Here is a 14,879-nt window from a genome sequence, read left to right on the forward strand (position 1 = left end):
GGATACCAAGATAAACCAAGCATCCAGATTAACAAAGACACTCAGGCATGGTTCACAGGGACAGGGACAGACATTAATGCCATTTTGGACATGCAGGACAAATCTAATAAGACCAACTACAATCCACAGCATGTGCTCTCTGATTACAACCTCATTGATGCCCAAAGCGAAAGAGTACACTTTCTACTTCAACAGGCATAAATCCTTCTCACGAATCGATTTTCATACTATTATCTACACCTCTTTTCTCTATAATCAAGAAAATAGAAATTGGACATATGAGCTTCTCTGACCACCATGCTTATCACTGCCAACAATGTCAGAGTCTCCTAAAATACCCACAAGATGGCATTTCAACGTTTCTTTCACACAAAACCCTACATTCTGTAATCAATTTGAAATTGAGATAAATGAAATCACAACGATCAATAAAAAAATGTGGTCGATGACCCCAGGATTCTATGGGATGACAGCATAGGTCTTTGCTAATGATAATGCATTTGTATCTGTTTTGAATAAATCACAATCAAAAAAAAGATATCAGATTTGGAAATGTTGTTCACTTTTAGAGCATTCTAAACAAACACTATTTTCAGACCAGGTAACTATTACTCTTTCCAAAGTCATGACAGAACTTTGTTTATTGATAAAGACAGAGTGCAGAACTTGCCTTCCATCGAGTTAGATTCAACCATTACTTCCATGGTCCCATTCGTTTACTGGCTGATTACGCAGTAACAAACAATCAGCTGACAAAGCGGCTATTGAATCTGAAACAGTGAAATTACTATCAGAACCCAAATGAATCAATCAAAGATTCTGACGCTTTTATAAATAACTGTACACATCTGATTGTAAATCCACACCAAGTTCTTTATAAAAAAAAAGAATGAAGAACTCTCCTCTCTCAACAGAGAAAGACAACTTGCCGGGATCCCAAATCTCTCTCAATGAACTGAAAGGGGAGTGGGATGGCATGAATAAATGCAAACCACCTGGACGGGTGGCTATTCCTCCTGAGGTCTATTTAACATTTTGGAACCAATTAGGTCGAAATGTTTAATACGTTCACAAGGGTTCATCTGGAAGAGATGTGAACACAGCACTAATTTCACTTTAATAAAAAAAAAGGTAAGGCTGCCACCCATTGTTCTCATTATCGCCCCCTATCTTTGATCTTCATACAGAGTAATGACATAGCTTCATACTGTTGATACAATGTAATGACATAGCCACGTACAGAGTAATGACATAGCCTCATACTGTTGATACAATGTAATGACATAGCCTCATACTGTTGATACAATGTAATGACATAGCCACGTACAGAGTAATAACATAGCCTCATACTGTTGATACAATGTAATGACATAGCCACGTACAGAGTAATGACATAGCCTCATACTGTTGATACAATGTAATGACATAGCCTCATACTGTTGATACAATGTAATGACATAGCCACGTACAGAGTAATGACATAGCCTCATACTGTTGATACAATGTAATGACATAGCCTCATACTGTTGATACAATGTAATGACATAGCCTCATACTGTTGATACAATGTAATGACATAGCCACGTACAGAGTAATGACATCATACTGTTGATACGGAAGTGGCTCTGTGCTGGAAACTAAATCCAATGTTTATAGACCTCTGGGTAGCGAGGGAGACAATGCAGAAAGACCAGCTCTATGCTAGTTACCTTTCAGTATGTAATAGATGTTCAAAGAAAGTAAGAAAGTGGCATTGTTTGAAAACCCCTGGCGTTCTTGTCTTAGATACACGGTGGCCCGCCAGGAGTGAAGGACTTTGTTATGGGATGTGTATTCTGCAGTGTAGGCTAGTGTGTAGTCTGCAGTGAAGGCTGATGTGTAGTCTGCACTGTAGTCTGCAGTGAAGGCTGATGTGTAGTCTGCACTGTAGTCTGAAGTGTAGGCTGATGTGTAGTCTGCAGTGGAGGCTGATGTGTAGTCTGCAATGTAGGCTGATGTGTAGTCTGCAGTGTAGTCTGCAGTGAAGGCTGATGTGTAGTCTGCAGTGTAGTCTGCAGTGAAGGCTGATGTGTAGTCTGCAGTGTAGTCTGCAGTGTAGGCTGATGTGTAGTCTGCAGTGTAGGCTGATGTGTAGTCTGCAGTGAAGGCTGATGTGTAGTCTGAATTGGAGGCTGATGTGTAGGCTGATGTGTAGTCTGCAGTGAAGGCTGATGTGTAGTCTGCAGTGTAGGCTGATGTGTAGTCTGCAGTGAAGGCTGATGTGTAGTCTGCAGTGTAGGCTGATGTGTAGTCTGCAGTGTAGGCTGATGTGTAGTCTGCAGTGTAGGCTGATGTGTAGTCTGCAGTGAAGGCTGATGTGTAGTCTGCAGTGTAGGCTGATGTGTAGTCTGCAGTGAAGGCTGATGTGTAGTCTGCAGTGTAGGCTGATGTGTAGTCTGCAGTGTAGGCTGATGTGTAGTCTGCAGTGAAGGCTGATGTGTAGTCTGCAGTGTAGGCTGATGTGTAGTCTGCAGTGTAGTCTGCAGTGTAGGCTGATGTGTAGTCTGCAGTGAAGGCTGATGTGTAGTCTGCAGTGTAGGCTGATGTGTAGTCTGCAGTGTAGTCTGCAGTGAAGGCTGATGTGTAGTCTGCAGTGTAGTCTGCAGTGTAGGCTGATGTGTAGTCTGCAGTGTATTCTGCAGTGAAGGCTGATGTGTAGTCTGCAGTGTAGTCTGCAGTGAAGGCTGATGTGTAGTCTGCAGTGTAGGCTGATGTGTAGTCTGCAGTGAAGGCTGATGTGTAGTCTGCAGTGTAGGCTGATGTGTAGTCTGCAGTGTAGGCTGATGTGTAGTCTGTAGTGTAGACTGATGTGTAGTCTGCAGTGTAGTCTGCAGTGAAGGCTGATGTGTAGTCTGCAGTGTAGTCTGCAGTGAAGGCTGATGTGTAGTCTGCAGTGTAGTCTGCAGTGTAGGCTGATGTGTAGTCTGCAGTGTAGTCTGCAGTGAAGGCTGATGTGTAGTCTGTAGTGTAGACTGATGTGTAGACTGATGTGTAGTCTGCAGTGTAGGCTGATGTGTAGTCTGCAGTGTAGTCTGCAGTGTAGGCTGCAGTGAAGGCTGATGTGTAGTCTGCAGTGTAGTCTGCAGTGTAGGCTGATGTGTAGTCTGCAGTGTAGGCTGATGTGTAGTCTGCAGTGTAGTATGCAGTGAAGGCTGATGTGTAGTCTGCAGTGTAGTCTGATGTGTAGTCTGCAGTGGAGGCTGATGTGTAGTCTGAAGTGTAGTCTGCAGTGAAGGCTGATGTGTAGTCTGCAGTGTAGTCTGCAGTGAAGGCTGATGTGTAGTTTGCAGTGAAGACTGATGTGTAGGCTGATGTGTAGTTTGCAGTGAAGGCTGATGTGTAGTCTGAAGTGTAGTCTGCAGTGAAGGCTGATGTGTAGTTTGCAGTGAAGACTGATGTGTAGGCTGATGTGTAGTTTGCAGTGAAGACTGATGTGTAGTCTGCAGTGAAGGCTGATGTGTAGTCTGCAGTGTAGGCTGATTTGTAGTCTGCAGTGTAGTCTGCAGTGTAGGCTGATGTGTAGTCTGCAGTGTAGGCTGATGTGTAGACTGCAGTGTAGGCTGATGTGTAGTCTGCAGTGTAGTCTGCAGTGTAGGCTGATGTGTAGTCTGCAGTGGAGGCTGATGTGTAGACTGCAGTGTAGGCTGATGTGTAGTCTGCAGTGTAGTCTGCAGTGAAGGCTGATGTGTAGTCTGCAGTGTAGGCTGATGTGTAGTCTGCAGTGTAGTCTGCAGTGAAGGCTGATGTGTAGTCTGCAGTGTAGTCTGCAGTGTAGGCTGATGTGTAGTCTGCAGTGAAGGCTGATGTGTAGTCTGCAGTGTAGGCTGATGTGTAGTCTGCAGTGTAGGCTGATGTGTAGTCTGTAGTGTAGACTGATGTGTAGTCTGCAGTGTAGTCTGCAGTGTAGGCTGATGTGTAGTTTGCAGTGTAGGCTGCAGTGTAGGCTGATGTGTAGTCTGCAGTGTAGTCTGCAGTGAAGGCTGATGTGTAGACTGATGTGTAGTCTGCATTGTAGTCTGCAGTGAAGGCTGATGTGTAGTCTGTAGTGTAGACTGATGTGTAGACTGACGTGTAGTCTGCAGTGTAGGCTGATGTGTAGTCTGCAGTGTAGTCTGCAGTGTAGGCTGCAGTGAAGGCTGATGTGCAGTCTGCAGTGTAGTCTGCAGTGTAGGCTGATGTGTAGTCTGCAGTGTAGGCTGATGTGTAGTCTGCAGTGTAGTCTGCAGTGAAGGCTGATGTGTAGTCTGCAGTGTAGGCTGATGTGTAGTCTGCAGTGGAGGCTGATGTGTAGTCTGCAGTGTAGGCTGATGTGTAGTCTGCAGTGTAGTCTGCAGTGAAGGCTGATGTGTAGACTGATGTGTAGTCTGCAGTGTAGTCTGCAGTGAAGGCTGATGTGTAGTCTGTAGTGTAGACTGATGTGTAGACTGATGTGTAGTCTGCAGTGTAGGCTGATGTGTAGTCTGCAGTGTAGTCTGCAGTGTAGGCTGCAGTGAAGGCTGATGTGTAGTCTGCAGTGTAGTCTGCAGTGTAGGCTGATGTGTAGTCTGCAGTGTAGGCTGATGTGTAGTCTGCAGTGGAGGCTGATGTGTAGTCTGCAGTGTAGGCTGATGTGTAGTCTGCAGTGTAGGCTGATGTGTATTCTGCAGTGTCGGCCGATGTGCGCTGTATTAGCAACGTCCTGCAGATGAAAAACTAAACAGAACAAAAACAAGATAGTTGTCTTACGATGATTCATGCAGTTTGACATTCCTTCTGCTCCTCCTTTTTTTTATACAACTTAGCTTATTTCAGTCCGTGCTTAGGCTTTGAATAAAAATAGTTGTAGGCAATCAATATACAGTATACAGGAGGAGGAATGATGTAGAGAGCAACGAGAGGAAGTATGAGTAGCATCGTTATAAGTGCTCAGATTCCACTGAGTGGTTTTGTATCGTTGTTGAATAATGAATGTGCAGAAAGTGGATTAAGAGAAGCTCACATGTATCAGGCCTTTCTGGGTAGAGGTTGCCCATAGGCACAGATGTAGCATCAGTTTAGGCAAGGAAACACTAAACTGACCTTCGGTCACTGGCTACGGGCATCTTCATCCTAACCTGGGTAGCCCACAATAGGAGGACGACCAAACTATAACAACGGATGAATCTGACATCTTAAACCAATATATTGGAATCAATGGGAACAGAAGCTTTTTGGCTCCAACGGGCTGCTGTAGAACCCGCCTCCTTTATTTGCACTAGTATGGAAAAAACGTAAAACAACAATAAAACAGATTTTGAAGCAAATGTCACATTGCATCTTTGTACTGTGAAAACAATTCTGACTCCCGTGTGGCTCAATTAGTATGGCACTTGCAACACCTAAGGTTGTCGGTTTAATTCCCATCGGGGACCAGTATGAAACTGTATTCTCTCATTGCTCAGATTGAAATGTATATGAGGTTGATGAAATGAAGAGAGTTGTGCGAGGAAGAACAGAGCGTATTGAGTTGATCGATCTCAGTGAGCAATAAGGCAGACCACCATAGTGACAGAAATGTGTAACATTGCCCTCCAATGGCCATTAGAGGAACTGCACAATCTTCAAATGCCCAACACGATTGTGTCCCCTCGTGTTTAAATGCATACCCAGATCTGAAAAATAATAATCAAATGAAAATGTTTCTTATGAGTTCTATGGTAGTTATATAGGCGTTTAGACTTTGTATAAAAATGTCTTCTTTTATTTCTGTTATCAACACTGAACCTTATTAGTACATAACAATATAAACAATTATATTTGGCAATAAACAAGTTACTAAACATCTCACTTTATGTTTCATAATTTGCCCGAGTATCTTTGATATAAAATTATGAATATTCTGTACAACTTAACATATAACTCCTATCATTAAAGTTAATCATTGCAATTAATCACACACAGAAAGTTACCAAAATAGACAAATAAATGACTGAAAATAAATATCTGATACCAACACACACAGAAAGGAGCATAACTATCTGTACCTTGAAACTTATTGGAAACACACGAAGAAGAAAAATTTGAACTTGGCTGGAAAATGTGAAATATTTTTAAAAGAGCCACTTATTTCAAGAGTTAAATTAAGAGTTTTGAGTGTTAATAAATACATAAGGAAACACAATATACATTATATACACAAATCCATAATAAAATGAACTTTAAGCCAGGTCGTTATACTAACTAGGAAAGTATAAATCCTACGTATCTTAAATACTGTCTTGAAATACATTTCTCTGAAGCTGGTTCATTCAACTTGAAGTCTATAATGTGTACAATTCTAGGACATTTACAGCTGTAGCCTTCCGTATTTCACTACAATTGTCAAGTAAACCTTTTACTTTCCTAGAAATCCTCATAAAAGCAATACATCTCAGTGCACATGAAAAGAAAGAGCAGGATATCATAACGGTTTCGGCCGTTTGCACAGATACAAGCCACATAGCGGAATCTCCCGTGTCTTGTTAGAGACACGACAATAGGAACAGGACATGGCCTTTGTAATTTTGCAACAGCGAGACTCCCTCTCGGCACATCTGCAGGCTGTTTGAAGTTGATCACAATACAGCAGCCGGAATCGAAGGCATTCAGCATGGCCTGGCAAATATCTCCACCCTCATCCTTTATCTACAGCGCCGTCAGAAAACATTCACACCCCTTGACTTTTTCCAAATATTGTTGTGTTACAGCCTGAATTTAGAAGGGATTAAATGGAGATTTGTTTTGTCACTGGCCTACACACAATACCCCATAATGTCAAAGTGGAATTATGTTTTTTTTAAATGTTTACAAATTAATAAAAAATGAAAAGCTGAAATGACTTAATAAGTCAATGAGTATTCAACCCATTTGATATGGCAAGCCTAAATAAGTTCAGGAGTACACATTTGCTTTACAAGTTTAACAAGTCACATAATAAGTTGCATGGACTCTGTATGCAATAATAGTGTTTAACATGATTTTTGAATGAGTACCTCATCTCTGTACCCCACATGCAATAATAGTGTTTAACATGATTTTTGAATGAGTACCTCATCTCTGTACCCCACACATACAATTATCTGTAAGGTCCCTCAGTTGAGCAGTGAATTTCAAACACAGATTGAACCACAAAGACCAGGTTTTTTTTCTAATGCCTTGTAAAAAAAGGGCACCTATTGGTAAATGGGTAAACATAAAAAAGGGCACCTATTGGTAAATGGGTAAACATAAAAAAGGGCACCTATTGGTAAATGGGTAAACATAAAAAAAGGGCACCTATTGGTAAATGGGTAAACATAAAAAAAGGGCACCTATTGGTAAATGGGTAAACATAAAAAAAGGGCACCTATTGGTAAATGGGTAAACATAAAAAAGGGCACCTATTGGTAAATGGGTAAACATAAAAAAGGGCACCTATTGGTAAATGGGTAAACATAAAAAAGGGCACCTATTGGTAAATGGGTAAACATAAAAAAGGGCACCATAAAAAAAGGGCACCTTTGGTAAATGGGTAAACATAAAAAAAGGGCACCTATTGGTAAATGGGTAAACATAAAAAATTGGTAAATGGGCACCTATTGGTAAATGGGTAAACATAAAAAAAGGGCACCTATTGGTAAATGGGTAAACATAAAAAAGGGCACCTATTGGTAAATGGGTAAACATAAAAAAGGGCACCTATTGGTAAATGGGTAAACATAAAAAAGGGCACCTATTGGTAAATGGGTAAACATAAAAAAGGGCACCTATTGGTAAATGGGTAAACATAAAAAAAGGGCACCTATTGGTAAATGGGTAAACATAAAAAAGGGCACCTATTGGTAAATGGGTAAACATAAAAAAGCAGTCATTGAATACTTTGAGCATGATGAAGTTATTCACTACACTTTGGATGGTGTATCAATACATCCAGTATTTACAGGCGTCCTTCCTAACTCAGTTGCCGGAGAGGAAGGAAACCGCTCAGTGATTTCACCATGAGGCCAATGGTGACTTTAAAACAGTTACAGAGGTTAATGGCTGTGATAGAAGAATATACAATAAATAATATTGTAGTTACTCCACAGTACTAAACTCATTGACATAGTGAAAAAGAGGAACCAGTTTGCAACAACACACTAAAATAATACCACTAAAATGCAAATTAACTTTTGGTCCTGAATACAAAGTGTTATGTTTGGGGCAAATCCAATACAACACATTAATGAGTACCACTCTCCATATTTTCTAGCATAGTGGTGACAGCATCATGTTATGAGTATGGTTCTAATCGTTAAGGACTGGGGGAGTTTTTCAGGATAAAACATAAATGGAATGGAGGTAAGCACAGTCAAAATCCTAGAGGAAAACCTGGTTCAGTCTGCTTTCCACCAGACACTTGGAAATGAATTCAACATTCAACAGGATAATAACTTAAAACACAATGCCAGATCTACACTGGAGTTGCTTGGCAAGAAGACAGTCAATGTTCCTGAGTGGCCGAGTTACAGTTTTGACTTAAATCTACTTGAAAATCTATGGCAAGACCTGAAAATGGTTGTCTAGCAACGATCAACAACCAACTTGACAGAGCTGGGTTGTGTTGCACAATCCAGGTGTGGAAAGCTCTTAGAAACTTACCCAGACAGACGCACAGCTGTAATCACTGCTTCTCAGGTGCTTCTACAAAGTATTGACTCGGTGGTGTGAATACTGTTTCATTTTCAATACATTTGCCAACATTTTTAAAAACATGTTTTCACTTTGTCATTACAGGGTATATTGTGTGTAGCTGGGTGAGGGAAAACATATTTAATCTATGTTGAATTCAGGCTGTAACCAAAATGTGGAATAAGTCAAAGGGTATGAATATTTTCTGAAAGCACATGTATATAGACATTCTGAATGCATCCATTTTGACCCTTAATCATCCATCTATCCATGCCTCCTCTATCCATCCCTCCTCTATCCATCTCTCCTCTATCCATCTCTCCTCTATCCATCCCTCCTCTATCCATCCCTCCTCTATCCATCTCTCCTCTATCCATCCCTCCTCTATCCATCCCTCCTCTATCCATCTCTCCTCTATCCATCTCTCCTCTATCCATCCCTCCTCTATCCATCTCTCCTCTATCCATCCCTCCTCTATCCATCTCTCCTCTATCCATCTCTCCTCTATCCATCCCTCCTCTATCCATCCCTCCCATCTCTCCTCTATCCATCTCTCCTCTATCCATCCATCTCCTCTATCCATCCCTCCTCTATCCATCCATCTCCTCTATCCATCTCTCCTCTATCCATCTCCTCCCATCTCTCCTCTATCCATCCTCCTCTATCCATCTCTCCTCTATCCATCTCTCCTCTATCCATCTCTCCTCCATCCCTCCTCTATCCATCCCTCCTCCTCCCTCCTCTATCCATCTCTCCATCTATCCATCCATCTCTCTATCCATCTCTCCTCTATCCATCCTCCTCTATCCATCCCTCCTCTATCCATCTCCCTCTATCCATCCCTCCTCTATCCATCTCTCCTCTCCATCTCTCCTCTATCCATCTCTCCTCTATCCATCTCCTCCTCTCCTCTATCCATCCCTCCTCTATCCATCTATCCATCCCTCCTCTATCCATCTCTCCTCTATCCATCCATCTCCTCTATCCATCTCTCCTCTATCCATCTCTCCCATCCCTCCTCTATCCATCTCTCCTCTATCCATCCCTCCTCTATCCATCTCTCCTCTATCCATCCCTCCTCTATCCATCTCTCCTCTATCCATCTCTCCTCTATCCATCCCTCCTCCATCTCTCCTCTTTCCATCCATCCCTCCTCTATCCATCCTCTATCCATCTCCTCCTCTATCCATCCCTCCCATCTCCTCTATCCATCTCTCCTCTATCCATCTCTCCTCTATCCATCTCTCCTCTATCCATCTCTCCTCTATCCATCTCTCCTCTATCCATCTCTCCTCTATCCATCCCTCCTCTATCCATCTCTCCTCTATCCATCCCTCCTCTATCCATCTCTCCTCTATCCATCTCTCCTCTATCCATCTCTCCTCTATCCATCCCTCCTCTATCCATCTCTCCTCTATCCATCCCTCCTCTATCCATCTCTCCTCATCCATCTCCCTCTATCCATCCATCCATCCCTCCTCTATCCATCCATCTCCTCTATCCATCTCTCCTCTATCCATCTCTCCTCTATCCATCTCTCCTCTATCCATCTCTCCTCTATCCATCCCTCCTCTATCCATCCCCTCCATCTCTCCTCTATCCATCTCTCCTCTATCCATCCATCTCTCCTCTATCCATCCCTCCTCTATCCATCTATCCATCTCCTCCTCTATCCATCTCTCCTCTATCCATCTCTCCTCTATCCATCCTCCTCTATCCATCTCTCCTCTATCCATCTCCTCTATCCATCTCCATCTCTCCTCTATCCATTCTCCTCTATCCATCTCTCCTCTATCCATCCCTCCTCTATCCATCCCTCCTCTATCCATCTCTCCTCTATCCATCTCTCTATCCATCCCTCCTCTATCCATCTCTCCTCTATCTCTATCCATCCTCCTCTATCCATCTCCCCTCTATCCATCCCTCCTCTATCCATCTCTCCTCTATCTATCCATCTCTCCTCTATCCATCTCTCCTCTATCCATCTCTCCTCTATCCATCTCCTATCCATCTATCCATCTCTCCTCTATCCATCTCCTCCTCTATCCATCCCTCCTCTATCCATCTCTCCTCTATCCATCTCTCCTCTATCCATCCCTCTCCTCCCTCCTCTATCCATCTCTCCTCTATCCATCTCCTCTATCCATCTCTCCTCTATCCATCTCTCCTCTATCCATCTCTCCTCTATCCATCTCTCCTCCATCTCTCCTCTTTCCATCCATCCATCCTCCTCTATCCATCCCTCCTATCTCTATCCATCTCTCCTCTATCCATCTCTCCTCTATCCATCTCTCCTCTATCCATCCCTCTCCCATCTATCCATCTCTCCTCTATCCATCTCTCTCTCTATCCATCTCTCCTCTATCCATCTCCCTCCTCTATCCATCTCTCCTCTATCCATCTCTCCTCTATCCATCTCTCCTCTATCCATCTCCATCCTCTATCCATCTCTCCTCTATCCATCTCTCCTCTATCCATCTCTCCTCTCTCTCCTCTATCCATCTCTCCTCTATCCATCTCTCCTCTATCCATCTCTCCTCTATCCATCTCTCCTCTATCCATCTCTCCTCTATCCATCTCTCCTCTATCCATCTCTCCTCTATCCATCTCTCCTCTATCCATCTCTCCTCTATCCATCTCTCCTCTATCCATCTCCTCACTCTCCATCTCTCCTCTATCCATCTCTCCTCTATCCATCTCTCCTCTATCCATCTCTCCTCTATCCATCTCTCACTATCCATCTCTCCTCTATCCATCTCTCCTCTATCCATCTCTCCCCTATCCATCTCTCCTCTATCCATCTCTCCTCTATCCATCTCTCCTCTATCCATCTCTCCTCTATCCATCTCTCCTCTATCCATCCCCCCTCTATCCATCTCTCCTCTATCCATCTCTCCTCTCTGCCTTTCCATTTCCAAAGCCGTGGGAAGTAGGGGTGCTGAGGTTGCTGCAGAAACCCCTGAAAATAAATAAAATGGTTTACTTTGTCCATTTCTATGCTTTGTTACTGTACTGTACTGTACTGTACTGTTCTGTCTGTCTGTCTGTCTGTCTGTCTGTCTGTCTGTCTGTCTGTCTGTCTGTCTGTCTCTGTCTGTCTGTCTGTCTCTCTCTCTCTCTCTCTCTCTATCTATATATACATACATATTTCTATCTCTCATCCTCTACACAACTCTACTTCAGCTTGGAATGTCAGGGGAACTTGGATTTAGATCTCCTCTAACATGAAGTCACTGTTGCTAAATGCAATTTGGTTTTGTAAACTAGGAGCATGTCGGAAATCATTCCAGAGGAGAGGAAATGTCTCTGTGTGTCAGTCTATTGAAGTATATCAGAGCAGTGTCTCAATGTGGCATCAGCTCAACAGTGTTTCCACAGAGGTATATGCTGTAGGAAAATATGTCTCTCTTAGTGTTATGTCATCAGTAGAAAAGGCAAATCAGGAGTGTTCATGATAAAATTCACTCTCACACACAGACACACAAAAGCACAGCTTCAACAAACCAATGCACACATGTAATACTGCAACAAATAAACTCTTAAACATAGTTACTAGATACTTAATAAAGGGAAACAGTGACTGAAGCCCATATTGAAGTGTTGTCAGGACAGAAGCACCCTGAACAGTAAGAACACATCACTGAGCCAAGCGGCTGTGGAGAGTGGGTGCAGGAGGTACCCCAAACAAGAGGTGGAATATATTGTCTCTGGTGGGATAATGTCCTGGTTTGGAAAGAACTGTGTGTGTGTGTGTGTGTGTGTGTGTGTGTGTGTGTGTGTGTGTGTGTGTGTGTGTGTGTGTGTGTGTGTGTGTGTGTGTGTGTGTGTGTGTGTGTGTGTTCCTTGGTCAGTCCCCTAGTCCTCTCTCAGAAGTACTCCTCTCTTATCGGATCTGGCAGATCGTTCAAGTCCAGGAACACTGATGCGTTGGACAGCTTCCTGCCGTTGCTGGAGAGATCCAGTAGTTCCTCAGCCGTGTTGGGCACTGAGCTGATGTACATGTCCCACACTTGCTCCACATGACCCCCATGACCCACCCACCCCGACCCCTGGTCCAGAGTCCAGCTCCAGAAGCTTCTGCTTGATCTTCAGGTTCTTCTGGACGTTCCTGCGCTTGTGTTTAAACTCCAGAATGGTCTTGGTGTAGCGATTGATGATGGTGACTGAGGAGGCCATGCAGGCTGTGAACGAGCTCCACGCCAGGCTAGAGAAGAAGAAGGAAGGAAATGGTAGACACAGTGAATAAAGAAAATGTGTCACAAATTGTGTGTTTGTGTGTATATATGTGTGCATGTGTGTGTGTGTATATATATATATATATATATATATATATATATATATATGTGTGTGTGTGTGTGTGTGTGTGTGTGTGTGTGTGTGTGTGTGTACATGTTTAACTACCGTATATTTGTGAGTACCTGAAGTCCCAACAAGAATAGTTAAAAAATACAAATTTGACCAACTGAGGACATTTTGTTCGTCCACACGAGGTCAAATGCTGTTTCTAAGGGGTTCAGGGCTAAGGTTAGAATTACTGTTTAGGCTTAGGAGCTAGGAGCTCGGGTTAGTTTTAGGGTTAGAAGCTAGTATTAGGTTTATGGTTAGGGTTAGGAGCTAGGGTTAGTTTTAGGGTTAGAAGCTAGGAGCTAGGGTTAGTTTTAGGGTTAGAAGCTAGGAGCTAGGGTTAGTTTTAGGGTTAGGAGCTAGTATTAGGTTTATGGTTAGGGTTAGGAGCTAGGGTTAGGTTTAGAGTTAAGGTTAGGTTTTGGGGTTAAGGTTAGGGTTAGGGTTAGGCTTTGGGGTTAATGTTAGGGTTAAGGTTTTGTGAATTTTGTATCCCCACAAGTTTAGTTGTACAAGACTCTGTGTGTGTGTGTGTGTGTGTGTGTGTGTGTGTGTGTGTGTGTGTGTGTGTGTGTGTGTGTGTGTGTGTGTGTGTGTGTGTGTGTGTGTGTGTGCTTACATGTATGACCAGCTGTAGTCCCATGACTGAGGCTTCCAGTCCTCTGGCCCCAGACTGACTGTCAGCTGAAAGGCTGTGGTAAACATCATGTGGGCCACCATGCCAAGCAGACCTGGAATGTCAAGAGAAGTTAAATGAGTCTCGTGCTGCAGAAAGGAATCATCAGAGACAAGTGGGTGAGTTCTATTTTCCACCACATGGTGACAGTATTGAGCTATAATGTCATGATAACCACTGTCGTCCTTGAGCACTACAGGGTGTGCAGCCATTTCTTCCATCCCATATTCAGATACAATAATCTTTAATCTAATCCCTAATCTTAATCCTAAACTTCTTGATGATGAGTTGATTTGTTGAATCATCTGTGTTAGTGCTGGGCTGGAACAAAAGACTGTTCCTTCTGTAGCAGCTTTCCTAGACCTGGAAACACCTGAAAAACAGCACTGAGTTAAACTGAGAAGAAGAGCTATGCCAGCAGAATGACCAATCAACTGGACTACTGGCTAACTTGCAGCTGTTTTTCTGCACTCTTTCCGTCTCTCTGCCAAAACCTCAAATCTCTCTGACAATCATCCCAGTGATAATAATGAAGTTGAAAATACATAAATTCAGCAAGAAAAGAAACGTCTCCTCACTGTCAACTGCATTTATTTTCAGCAAATTTAACATGTTTAAATATTTGGATGAACATAACAAGATTGAACAACTGAGACATAAACTAAACAGACATGTGACTAACAGAAATTGAATAATGTGTCCCTGAACAAAGGGGGGGGGGGGTCAAAATCAAAAGTAACAGTCAGTATCTAGTGTGGCCACCAGCTGCATTAACTTCTTGCGTCGAGCAATCCCGGATCCAGGATTCTATTTATAGCCTCAAGCTCATTAGCATAACGCAACGTTAACTATTCATGAAAATCGCAAATGAAATGACATAAATATATTTGCTCTCAAGCTTAGACTTTTGTTAACAACACTGTCATCTCAGATTTTCAAAATATGCTTTTGAACCATAGCAAAACAAGCATTTGTGTAAGAGTATTGATAGCTAGCATAGCTATAAGCCTAGAATTCAGCCAGCAGCATTTTCACAAAAAAAAAGAAAATCATTCAAATAAAATAATTTACCTTTGAAGAACTTCAGATGTTTTCAATGAGGAGACTCTCAGTTAGATAGCAAATGTTCAGTTTTTCAAAAAAATATTAATTGTGTAGGACAAATCGCTACGTT

The 14,879-nt window shown here is 42.6% G+C and overlaps 1 protein-coding gene across 1 annotated transcript in view; it reads right to left on the reverse strand.

Annotated features, from left to right (window-relative positions):
* Positions 1-12,511: 12,511 nt before the first annotated feature.
* Positions 12,512-14,879, reverse strand: part of LOC135505223 (germ cell-specific gene 1-like protein) — a 29,754-nt gene continuing 27,386 nt past the window's right edge. Inside the window, exons 4-6 of the mRNA XM_064924405.1 lie at positions 13,649-13,760; positions 12,733-12,889; positions 12,512-12,698 (exon numbers count right to left, since the gene is read on the reverse strand). Coding sequence (XP_064780477.1) covers positions 12,552-12,698; positions 12,733-12,889; positions 13,649-13,760 — 416 coding nt within the window. The 3' untranslated portion in view covers positions 12,512-12,551. The remainder of the gene's footprint in view (positions 12,699-12,732; positions 12,890-13,648; positions 13,761-14,879) is intronic.

Source organism: Oncorhynchus masou, chromosome 18, assembly GCF_036934945.1.
Source record: "Oncorhynchus masou masou isolate Uvic2021 chromosome 18, UVic_Omas_1.1, whole genome shotgun sequence".
Taxonomy (NCBI): Eukaryota; Metazoa; Chordata; class Actinopteri; order Salmoniformes; family Salmonidae; genus Oncorhynchus; species Oncorhynchus masou.